Below are 13,044 nucleotides of genomic sequence, written 5' to 3' on the forward strand. Positions count from 1 at the left end.
TGTGTGTATATATAGTCTAGTGAGTGTGTATATGGTGTATATATATAGTCTAGTGAGTGTGTGTGTATATGGTGTGTATATATAGTCTAGTGAGTGTGTATGGTGTGTATATATAGTCTAGTGAGTGTGTATATGGTGTGTATATAGTCTAGTGAGTGTGTATATGGTGTGTATATATAGTCTAGTGAGTGTGTATATGGTGTGTATATAGTCTAGTGAGTGTGTATATGGTGTGTATATATAGTCTAGTGAGTGTGTATATTGTGTGCATATATAGTCTAGTGAGTGTGTATATGGTGTGTGTATATATAGTCTAGTGAGTGTGTATATGGTGTGTATATAGTCTAGTGAGTGTGTGTATGGTGTGTATATAGTCTAGTGAGTGTGTATATGGTGTGTATATATAGTCTAGTGAGTGTGTATATGGTGTGTATATAGTCTAGTGAGTGTGTATATTGTGTGTATATATAGTCTAGTGAGTGTGTGTGTATATGGTGTGTATATATAGTCTAGTGAGTGTGTATATGGTGTGTATATATAGTCTAGTGAGTGTGTATATGGTGTGTATATATAGTCTAGTGAGTGTGTATATGGTGTGTATATATAGTCTAGTGAGTGTGTATATGGTGTGTGTATATATAGTCTAGTGAGTGTGTATATGGTGTGTATATATAGTCTAGTGAGTGTGTATATGGTGTGTATATATAGTCTAGTGAGTGTGTATATGGTGTGTATATATAGTCTAGTGAGTGTGTGTATGGTGTGTATATATAGTCTAGTGAGTGTGTATATGGTGTGTATATATAGTCTAGTGAGTGTGTGTATGGTGTGTATATATAGTCTAGTGAGTGTGTATATGGTGTGTATATATAGTCTAGTGAGTGTGTGTATGGTGTGTATATAGTCTAGTGAGTGTGTATATGGTGTGTATATATAGTCTTGTGAGTGTGTGTATGGTGTGTATATATAGTCTAGTGAGTGTGTATATATAGTCTAGTGAGTGTGTGTATATATAGTCTAGTGAGTGTGTGTATGGTGTGTATATATAGTCTAGTGAGTGTGTATATGGTGTGTATATATAGTCTAGTGAGTGTGTGTGCATATGGTGAGTATATATAGTCTAGTGAGTGTGCGTCGAGTCAGTGCAGATAGTTTGGGTACCATAAATTGACTATTTAGCAGCCTTATGGATTGACCCAATTATCAAATCAAATCAAATGTATTTATATAGCCCTTCGTATATCAGCTGAAATCTCAAAGTGCTGTACAGAAACCCAGCCTAAAACCCCAAACAGCAAGCAATGCATGTGAAAGAGGCACGGTGGCTAGGAAAAACTCCCTAGGAAAAACTCCCTAGAAAGGCCAAAAACCTAGGAAGAAACCTAGAGAGGAACCAGGCTATGAGGGGTGGCCAGTCCTCTTCTGGCTGTGCCGGGTGGATATTATAACAGAACATGGTCAAGATGTTAAAATGTTCATAAATGACCAGCATGGTCAAATAATAATAATCATTGTAGTTGTCGAGGGTGCAACAAGCACGTCCGGTGAACAGGTCAGGGTTCCGTAGCCGCAGGCAGAACAGTTGAAACTGGAGCAGCAGCATGGCCAGGTGGACTGGGGACAGCAAGGAGTCATTATGCCAGGTAGTCCCGAGGCATGGTCCTAGGGCTCAGGTCCTCCGAGAGAAAGAAAGAAAGAGAGAAAGAGAGAATTAGAGAGAGCATATTTAAATTCACACAGGACACCGGATAAGACAAGAGAATACTCCAGATGAAACAGACTGACCCTAGCCCCCCGGCACATAAACTACTGCAGCATAAATACTGGAGGCTGAGACAGGAGGGATCAGAAGACACTGTGGCCCCATCCGATGATACCCCCGGACAGGGCCAAACAGGCAGGATATAACCCCACCCACTTTGCCAAAGCACAGCCCCCACACCACTAGAGGGATGTCTACAACCACCAACTTACCGTCCGAAGACAAGGCCGAGTATAGCCCACAAAAATCTCCGCCATGGCACAACCCAAGTGGGGGGCGCCAACCCAGACAGGAAGACCACGTCAGTGACTCAACCCACTCAAGTGACGCACCCCTCCCATGGACGGCATGGAAGAACACCAGTAAGTCAGTGACTCAGCCCCTGTAATAGGGTTAGAGGCAGAGAATCCCAGTGGAAAGAGGGGAACCGGCAAGGCAGAGACAGCAAGGGCGGTTCGTTGCTCCAGCCTTTCCGTTCACCTTCACACTCCTGGGCCAGACTACACTTAATCATAGGACCTACTGAAGAGATAAGTCTTCAGTAAAGACTTAAAGGTTGAGACTGAGTCTGCGTCTCTCACATGGGTAGGCAGACCATTCCATAAAAATGGAGCTCTATAGGAGAAAGCCCTACCTACAGCCGTTTGCTTAGAAATTCTAGGGACAATTTGGAGGCCTGCGTCTTGTGACCGTAGCGTACGTGTAGGTATGTACGGCAGGACCAAATCGGAAAGATAGGTAGGAGCAAGCCCATGTAATGCTTTGTAGGTTAGCAGTAAAACCTTGAAATCAGCCCTTGCCTTAACAGGAAGCCAGTGTAGGGAGGCTAGCACTGGAGTAATATGATCAAATTTTTTGGTTCTAGTCAGGATTCTAGCAGCCGTATTTAGCACTAACTGAAGTTTGTTTAGTGCTTTATCTGGGTAGCCGGAAAGTAGAGCATTGCAGTAGTCCAGCCTAGAAGTAACAAAAGCATGGATTAATTTTTCTGCGTCATTTTTGGACAGAAAGTTTCTGATTTTTGCAATGTTACGTAGATGGAAAAAAGCTGTCCTTGAAACAGTCTTGATATGTTCTTCAAAAGAGAGATCAGGGTCCAGAGTAACACCGAGGTCCTTCACAGTTTTATTTGAGACGACTGTACAACCATCCAGATTAATTGTCAGATTGAACAAAAGATCTCTTTGTTTCTTGGGACCTAGAACAAGCATCTCTGTTTTGTCCGAGTTTAAAAGTAGAAAGTTTGCAGCCATCCACTTCCTTATGTCTGAAACACAGGCTTCTAGCGAGGGCAATTTTGGAGCTTCACCATGTTTCAATGAAATGTACAGCTGTGTGTCGTCCGCATAGCAGTGAAATTTAACATTATGTTTTCGAATGACATCCCCAAGAGATAAAATATATAGTGAAAACAATAGTGGTCCTAAAACGGAACCTTGAGGAACACCGAAATTTACAATTGATTTGTCAGAGGACAAACCATTCACAGAGACAAACTGATATATTTCCGACAGATAAGATCTAAACCAGGCCAGAACTTGTCCATGTAGACCAATTTGGGTTTCCAATCTCTCCAAAAGAATGTGGTGATCGATGGTATCAAAAGCGGCACTAAGATCTAGGAGCACGAGGACAGATGCAGAGCCTCGGTCTGACGTCATTAAAAGGTCATTTACCACCTTCACAAGTGCAGTCTCAGTGCTATGATGGGGTCTAAAACCAGACTGAAGCGTTTCGTATACATTGTTTGTCTTCAGGAAGGCAGTGAGTTGCTGTGCAACAGCTTTTTCAAAAAATTTTGAGAGGAATGGAAGATTCGATATAGGCCGATAGTTTTTTATAATTTCCATTATCCATGACTTGGAGTGCATTTTCACACTTGGCCACAACCACACCCTGTTCTGATGTCATAATACATTCTTAGAAACTGGGTAGTTTGGGTCCTGGATGCTGATTGGCTGAAAGCTGTGGTACATCAGACAATATACCAGCGGTATGACGCAAAATGACTTGTTTATTGTTCTAATTATGTTGGTAACCAGTTTATAACAGCAATAAGGCACCTCAAGGATTTGTGATATATGGCCAATATACCAAGGCCAAGGGCTGTATCTATGCACTCTGTGCTGCGTTATGGATAAGAACTGCCTTTAGCCGTGGTATATTGGCCATATACCACACCCCTGCGCACCTTATTGCTTAATTATTCTCTTTCTACTCCATTTTCCTTCCTGATGATGCCTTCCTATCGATAGAGACATCGTCAGTCATTCTAAATGTCTGTTTCTCAGGGGTCCCACCATCACACACACACACACACACACACCACACACACACGGGTGCTCAATGGAGTTTGAGAACCCAATGGTGCTTTCAGCACACGGCTCATTTGTCAATCCTATAAGTGGCTCAGACCCAATGGTATTTAACACTGGTACTGGTACTGGCATGGCTGCTTTTGTCTAGTAATGAACTCTCATCGAGGGAGTCTCCCTATTTCTTATCAGTAATGTATCTGGATGAGCTACCCCTGCAACAAGCATACAATAAACAGTTTTAGTGACTAGGTAAGAGCACTTGTTGTCGAGCGAAGAGTGAAAATCTCCAAACCCCTAAAATTGGATGATTTTGTGCCTCTAGGGCATTTCAGACTGCAGATTGAGGACATGTTTCATGTAAAATGGTTTTGTTTTCTATGACTGTGTTTTGTATCTGTCGTGCTTTTGGTATTATATTGATGTGTATATTTTATAGTTACAGGGCTCACCTGGAAAAGAGACCTTGGTAAGACATGACTCCCTGTCAAAATAAAGGTTGAATAAATCAATTAAAGAGTACAGTGTTAATTCCTTGGGCATCTCATATCTCATTTCAATCCCATGTCCCCTTTTCTCACATCCAGACCTTGAGTCTAGAAGTACTAGTGATTTTCAGCCTTTCTTTCCTTTTTCCAGTGCCTTCACTAGCGCCTTCGAGACAGATAATCACGGACTGATTCAGACCGGAGACACCAGTTTAGTGGACTTTCTGGCCAACCAGTGACATCAATCAAGAATTTATTACCTACCAGGTAGAAAAGATAACCAGCAGGGCACTCCAGACCCCCAGGCTGGGTTTTGATTACCCCTGCCATATACAGTCCACATACTGTATGGTCCTTTGTCTATCAAACAGTCCATATACTGTATGGTCCTTTGTCTATCAAGCAGTCCATATACTGTATGGTCCTTTGTCTATCAAACAGTCCATATAGTGTATGGTCCTTTGTCTATCAAACAGTCCATATACTGTATGGTCCTTTGTCTATTAAACAATCCATATACTGTACGGTCCTTGGTCTATCAAACAGTCCATATACTGTAGTTACTCTATAAAACATCCACCAAGAATATCATGCTTCAGCCACAATCTTATTACCTTCTCTTCAACTTGTCTTCCTATGTCTAGCCACGAGCCACAGGCCAAGCTAAAAATCAATAAGGTGGTTTTAAGAGCACACCATCGCCAACCCCTCCTGTGTCCGCCCTGCCAGATCCCTGCGTAGTATTCTTAATTCACTCCCGTACTTAATCACTTGCCACTGCCAGACTTTCTTTAGCTGTTCTAGGGTTGGAGAGAACTGCTATAGAGTGTTAATCAAATGCTGGCACTGTCTTGTACTGCACTCAATGGAATGACGTAGAGTGACAACAATGGACAACACACTGTACTTTTTCTTTGCAGCACTATTTCCCCTTGGCGTCGCAGGTGAATGGTCTGTGCTCCCTGGATATGTTATGTTCTTTTCTGTGTATATATCCATGTCTCATACAGAAGAGACTGTTGATTTGTTGTACACTTTTAGGTTATATGGAAAATGCATGGGAATGTTTGTGATGCTGCATTGGGGCCTGCATTTCCCATTGGCACACTAAACCCAATACAGTTCTTGAAAAGCTAAAAACACAGGGGAGAGACTACTGTCAAGATAACTACTTTTCCCTTTTGTTATCTGGGTTCATTCACACATATTCTACAATCATACTCATCCTTTAAGCTACCCAGGAAAGGGCTGAAAATAGCCCATATTAATATATGTATCCTTATAAGGTTAATGAAATCAATAAATTACTAACATCAGATAACATTCATATATTAGCCATTTCTGAGACTCACTTAAATAATTCATTTGATGATACAGCAGTAGCAATACAAGGATATAACATCTATAGAAGAGACAGAAATGCTTATGGGGGAGGTGTTGCTGTATATATTCAGAGCCATATCCCTGTAATACTTATAGAAGATGTTATGTCAAGTGTTATTGAGGTGTTGTGGTTGGAGGTTCACTTGGCACATCTAAAGCCTTTTCTTTTGGGGTGTTACTATAGGCCACCATGTGCTAACAGTCAGTATCTAAATAATATGTGTGAAATGCTTGATAGTGTATGTGATGTAAACAGAGAGGTCTACTTTCTTGGGGACCTGAATATTGACTGGTTTTCATCAAGCTGTCTGCTCAAGAGGAAGCTTCTCACTGTAACCAGTGCCTGTAATCTGGTTCAGGTTATTAATCAACCTACCAGGGTGTTTACAGGAACATGATCATCGACATGTATCTGTAGTGGTCTGGGTGTAGCTGGTGGAGAGGCGTCGGGCGCAGGACAGCAGAGATGAGTAACACAAGTAACTTTACTCAAATATTCTAATAACATGTCGTAATACCAAGCCCACAATAACGGACCGAACACACATAAAACAATCACGCACAAAAACCATGGGGAAAACAGAGGGTTAAATAATGAACATGTAATTGGGGAATTGAAACCAGGTGTGTAAGACAAAGACAAAAGGAAAATGAAAAGTGGATTGGCGTTGGCTAGACGGCCGGTGACATCGACCGCCGAACGCCGCCCGAACAAGGAGAGGGACCGACTTCGGTGTGTTACGAACCGGCTCAGAGTTCGCAACAAAAGGGAGACAACGTGGAGACAAGGAGTAACAAAAATATATATTTATTAGATACCATAACTAGCACAACCAAAAACAAGGTGTCTGCATGGAGAGAGTCTCCCCAATGACTGTGGAAGTGGTGTCTTTATCCTGGGACACACCCGAGCCCAGGTGTTTCCCATCTAACTGACGACCCTTCCAACTCCGCCCACTGGCATCCTAATAAGGAACAAGAGCAAAGAGAGAAAATACAGCAGACAGAGTGGGAGGGTCGTCACACACCCCCCCATAAAACCGGGGACCAACAAGGGCCCCGGAACAACGTACCAGCCTCTGCGTCCCAAATTGACACCGGCCTCTGCGTCCCAAATTGACACCGGCCTCTGCGTCCCAAATTGACACCGGCCTCTGCGTCCCAAATTGACACCGGCCTCTGCGTCCCAAATTGACACCGGCCTCTGCGTCCCAAATTGACACCGGCCTCTGCGTCCCAAATTGACACCGGCCTCTGCGTCCCAAATTGACACCGGCCTCTGCGTCCCAAATTGACACCGGCCTCTGCGTCCCAAATTGACACCGGCCTCTGCGTCCCAAATTGATGAGGCTACATGTTCACCTTCCACTTGCCCCAGCCAACCTCCTTCTCCCCAGACCTCAGCAACCTTCGCGCACAGGAAGCAACATTTAAGAGGAAAGGAGAACACAAGACCAGGAGGGAACAGACAGGAATGTTAGAACATGACAAAACAATGGTCAGTCACATAACACTCAGGAACAGGGCACACAAGAGACCGTATTCGCTACAAACGCAAACAACATCTCCCAACGATTCATAGTCACTCCAACGATTCATAGTCATTCCAACGATTACTCCAACGATTCAGCTGAGCACACCAGACCACAACAAGAGAATACAATCACACCGGGCACCACAGAAAAGAGATGAGAAATGGAGCTTCCCCAAAACCTACAATAACTCAACCCTAGTCTTCATGCAGATTTGCGGTGGGTAATTATGCACTGTAGCCCGCTGGCGAGGAAGTAACCCCCCAGCACGCTGGTAGATTCCACCAAGCCACGGATGTGCCCCCGAGACAACTGCTCAGTCCACAGACACCACACAAAAATAACAAACATTAAGAATGCCCAACATATTCCAAAATGAAACACGTCGCTAAGCCTATCAGGGGAAAAAGGCTATAGCTCCGGATAGTAAGTTTCACTACCCTATCCAAATCTCCCACCGAGGTACACAGCTGATTGTACTCACCTCCTCAGACCAATGTCCCAACAGCAAGTAGAACAAACGTTTCCAGGGTGGGCAGGGCCTGGAAACTAACCAAGGTACTCTCTCCAACACAGCACACAAACCAAACAAACAAAAGCAACCAGTACTGAGCACCAAACTCAAACTAACAAAATCTAGAAACAAAGTACCTACGGAATTTAACATACCTCCACGTTTTCTCCCAAACACAATCCGTTCAAGATCCCGGATGAGCTCCCACTTGTTACGAACCGGCTCAGAGTTCGCAACAAAAGGGAGACAACGTGGAGACAAGGAGTATCAAAAATATATATTTATTCGATACCATAACTAGCACAACCAAAAACAAGGTGTCTGCATGGAGAGAGTCTCCCCAATGACTGTGGAAGAGGTGTCTTTATCCTGGGACACACCCGAGCCCAGGTGTTTCCCATCTAGCTGGCGACCCTTCCAACTCCGCCCACTGGCATCCTAATAAGGAACAAGAGCAAAGAGAGAAAATACAGCAGACAGAGTGGGAGGGTCGTCACAGGTGGAAGTCGTGACAGTATCGATCACATTTTTTCTAATACTGTAGAACTTAGTTCTAAAGCTGTATCCGTACCCATTGGAATCAGTGATCACAATATAGTGGCTATATCCAGGAAAGCCAAAGTTCCAACAGTTGGGCCTAAAATAGTGTATAAGAGATTGTACAAAATATTTCTCTGTGACTCTTATGTGGATGATGTTAAATATGTTTGTTGGTCTGATGTGATTCATGAGGAGCATCCAGACGCTGCACTTGATGAATTTATGAAATTGCTTCTTCCAATTATTGATGAACATGCACCTGTTAAGAAACTGACTGTTAGAAATGTTAAGGCTCCATGGCTTGATGAGAAATTGAACAACTGTATGGTTGAAAGAGATGGAGCAAAAAGAGTAGCTAATGAGTCTGGCTGCACATCTGACTGGCTGACTTACTGCAAATTGAGAAATTATGTGACTAAACTCAGCAAAAAGAAGAAGAAACTGTATTATGAGGCCAAGATCAATGATATAAAGAATGATGGAAAAAAACTTTGGAGTACTTTAAATGAAATTATGGGCAGAAAGACAAATTCAACTCCATCTTTCATCAAATCAGATGGCTTATTCATCACAAAACCATTTGCCAATTATTTTAATGATTATTTCATTGGCAAAGTGGGCAAACGTAGGCAGGAAATGCCAACAATGAACAGTGAGCAATTGTATTCATGCATAAAAAAAACAAATAATGAAAGAAAAACATTGCAAGTTTGAATTTTGTAAAGTTAGTGTGTGAGAGATGGGGAAATTATTGTTATCGATCAATAATGAAAAACCTACTGGCATTGACAACATGGATGGAAAGCTACTGAGGATGGTAGCTGACTCTATAGCCACTCCTATCTGTCATATCTTTAATCTGAGCCTAGAGGAAAGTCTTTGTCCTCAGGCATGGAAGGAAGGCAAAGTAATTTCGCTACCCAAGAGCGGTAAAGCAGCCTCTACTGGTTTTAACAGCAGACCTATAAAGTTGCTGCCAGCTCTTAGCAAACTATTGGAAAAAATTGTGTTTGACCAAATACAATGCTATTTCTCTGTAAACAAATGAACAACAGACTTTCAGCATGCTTATAGAGAAGGGCACTCAACATGTACTGCACTGAAACAAATGACTGATGATTGGTTGAAATACATTGATAATAAGAAGATTGTGGGAGCTGTACTGTTAGATTTCAGTGCAGCCTTTGATATTATTGACCATAACTTGTTGTTGAAAAACGTATGTGTTATGGCTTTTCAACCTCTGCCATATTGTGGATTCAGAGCTATCTATCGAATAGAACTCAGAGGGTTTTCTTTAATGGAAGCTTCTCTAATGTCAAACATGTAAAGTGTGGTGTACCGCAGGGCAGCACTCCAAGCCCTCTACTCTTTTCTATTTTCCCCAATGACCTGCCACTGGCATTAAACAAAGCATGTGTGTCCATGTATGCTGATGATTCAACCGTATACACATCAGCAACCACAGCTAATGAAGTCACTGAAACCCTTAACAAAGAGTTGCAGTCTGTTTTGGAATGGGTGGCCTGTAATAAACTGGTTCTGAACATCTCTAAAACTAAGAGCATTGTATTTGGTACAAATCAATCCTTAAATTCTAGATAATGAATGGTGTGGCTGTTGAACAAGTTGAGGAGACTAAATTACTTGCTGTTATTTTAGATTGTAAACAGTCATGCTCAAAACATATAGATTCAATGGTTGTAAAGATGGGGAGAGTGCTGTCCGTAATAAAGAGACGCTCTGCTTTTTTGACACCACACTCCAAAAAGTAAGTTTTGCAGGCTCTAGTTTTGTCTAATCTTGATTATTGTCCATCCGTGTGGTCCAGTGCTACAAGGAAAGACCTAGTTAAGCTGCAGCTGGCCCAGAACAGAGCGGCACATTTGCTCTTAATTGTAATCAGATATACTATACTAAATACTATGCCTGGCAGTCTCTCTTGGCTAAGAGTTGAGGAGAGACTGACTGCATCACTTCTTCTTTTTATAAGAAACAATGTGTTGAAAATCCCAAATTGTTTGCATAGTCAACTTACACACAGCTCTGACACACACACTTACCGCACCAGACATGCCACCAGGGGTCTTTTCACAGTCTCCAAATCCAGAACAAATTCAAGAAAGTGTACAGTATTATATAGAGCCCTAATTGCATGGAACTTCCTTCCATCTCATACTACTCAAATAAACAGCAAACCTGGTTTCAAAAAACAGATAAAGCAACACCTAGCGGCACAACGCCTCTCCCCTATTTGACCTAGATAGTTTGTGTGTATGTATTGATATGGAGGCTACGTGTGCCTTTTTAAAATGTAGTTCTGTCTTTGAGCTGTTCTTGTCTATTGATGTTCTGTATTATGTCATTCTGTATTATGTTTCATGTTTTGTGTGGACCCCAGGAAGAGTAGCTGCTATGATAAACTAGTTTAAATAAGTTTAGGTATGCTGCTCTCAGGAAATGAATGGTAAAAGTGAATCATTTTTACCCCATCATTACGGTAAATTAATTAAAACTTTCAGTACGATTAAAATGTTCATGCCAAACAAGTTTATGCTCTAATTATTTATATTTCATAATAGATACACACCTATTAATTGCAGTTTTGGGCATTATGCATATGTGTTTGCATCACTGAGATAAAGATGGTGTGCCCGCAAGATTTCATGCTTGTGTGTGTGTGTGCATGTACATTATTCCTTGTTCTCTATCTGTTACAAATGCAACACAGTTTCGGATTCCTCTCTCTATATCTCTCCATATCTCCCATCTCTTCCTGATGTCTAATCCAGTAAAACAAAGAATTCCCTCGTAAATTACCTCGTTTCTTTTGGCTATTGTGCTCCCTGCAAGAAGGACTAATTCAGACTTCAATTAAGGCGATGATGAGTCTGTTTAATGAGGTACAAACAGCTGTTATTTTTCTTCTGTCGCTGTTGTCAACACGGGTGGATTGGGGGGGGGGGGTTAAACAATAACACACCCAGACAAACAAAGGCATTAGTGTTTTTCACTTATCTTGTCGGGCGGTCCTTTCTCTCTCTCTCTCTCTCTCTCTCTCTCTCTCTCTGTCTTTCCCTCCCCCTCCTAGATTTCAGTCTGGCAGTTCACAGTAAATTATGACTGAACAGAAGACAGTGAATTGACCTCTGATCTCTCTCCCCTGTCCTGTCCCAGGCTGTCCCTATTGTCTCCGTAGTTAGGATACTGAGGACCATGAAGACCCCTCTCTGGTCCCTGCTGCTGCTGTGTCTGTGTGTCCCGGGACACTGTAGTGAATGCCAGGGGGACTGCCTGGCCTGTGGCCTCATCCTGCCGCAGGAGATCAACTTCAACACACTGGTGAGGGTCCATATTACAGCCCTACTATCACTCCATCCCATTATCTCTATTCCTCTGTCTGTCCCTGCCTACCCCTGCCTCAGCCACTTCCTGCCCTACCGAGATCAACTTCAACACACAGCCTCCTGTTGTTAACTCTCTCTCTCTGCCTCTGTCTCTGCCCCAGCCAACAGCCAGTTCTGGCCTATGCACCCCCTATCCCACAGCTTTTATCCCTCAATGTATTTATTCTCCATTCCCATCTCTGCCACAATCAGTTCCTGCCCATAGATATCAATGGCAGAACAATAAGAGACTTTGACTCTATTGTGTCAACAGGGCCCTGACTGAATCACACAGTCCTTAAAAGGTTGTTTGTCTGTGGGGTGTTGTGTCTTTGGCATCATTAAACTGAAGACATGTTTATCAAATAACTCTCTGTAATTATTATTACGCGATTAAACTGATTAATCGTGTAACTGTAATTAACTAGGAGGTCGGGGCACCAAGGAAAATATTCAGATTACAAAGTTATAATTTTCCTAATATAACTTTCAGATGTTATAATATCTGATCTATGAGTCCTCTGATTAATGATGTGTTAGTTTACCTCACGTCAGTCTCATTCCAAACGTCGTAAATTGTTGGTTATCTGCACTAACCCAGTCTTCACTATGAGTCATCCATACATCAATTGTCTTAAAATCATTTATTTACTAATCTAAGTAATTCACAGAAATGCATAACAAACAGATATGGTTACAAGGAAATGATAGGAGAATGTGCCCTAGTGGGCTAAACCGGCATGGCGGCTTGTTAGACAAAAAGGGGAGTGGGGTCAGCGGAGAAGACACTACAGAGTTGATAAATATTAACAATTGAAATGCTAATCCTTTGCACATGAATGCTCACTCATTCGGGAACAATTGCAATCAATATATATATTTACGCTCAGTGTGTTGTCGGGATCTTTGTTGGAGAGTTTTGTTCTGTTGGAGAGTCTGTCCGCCTTCTCTCTCTCTCTCTCTCTCTCTCTCTGTCGTGGTTAGAATGGGTAGTTCAGAGTGACATTCATTAATGTCGTTATAGAATAGATGTTTTCGGCGGTTGTCGGTCTTCGCGTTCAATGATACCGAATTCCTAGCTGCAGACTAGTAATTAACATCAAAGACTTGTTATTATTCTCTCG

The 13,044-nt window shown here is 42.2% G+C and overlaps 1 protein-coding gene across 1 annotated transcript in view; it reads left to right on the forward strand.

Annotated features, from left to right (window-relative positions):
• Window positions 1-13,044, forward strand: part of LOC115172816 (proenkephalin-A) — a 39,350-nt gene that overhangs the window by 19,725 nt on the left and 6,581 nt on the right. Inside the window, exon 2 of the mRNA XM_029730598.1 lies at window positions 11,712-11,876. Coding sequence (XP_029586458.1) covers window positions 11,751-11,876 — 126 coding nt within the window. The 5' untranslated portion in view covers window positions 11,712-11,750. The remainder of the gene's footprint in view (window positions 1-11,711; window positions 11,877-13,044) is intronic.

Source organism: Salmo trutta, chromosome 33 (genome assembly GCF_901001165.1).
Source record: "Salmo trutta chromosome 33, fSalTru1.1, whole genome shotgun sequence".
Taxonomy (NCBI): Eukaryota; Metazoa; Chordata; class Actinopteri; order Salmoniformes; family Salmonidae; genus Salmo; species Salmo trutta.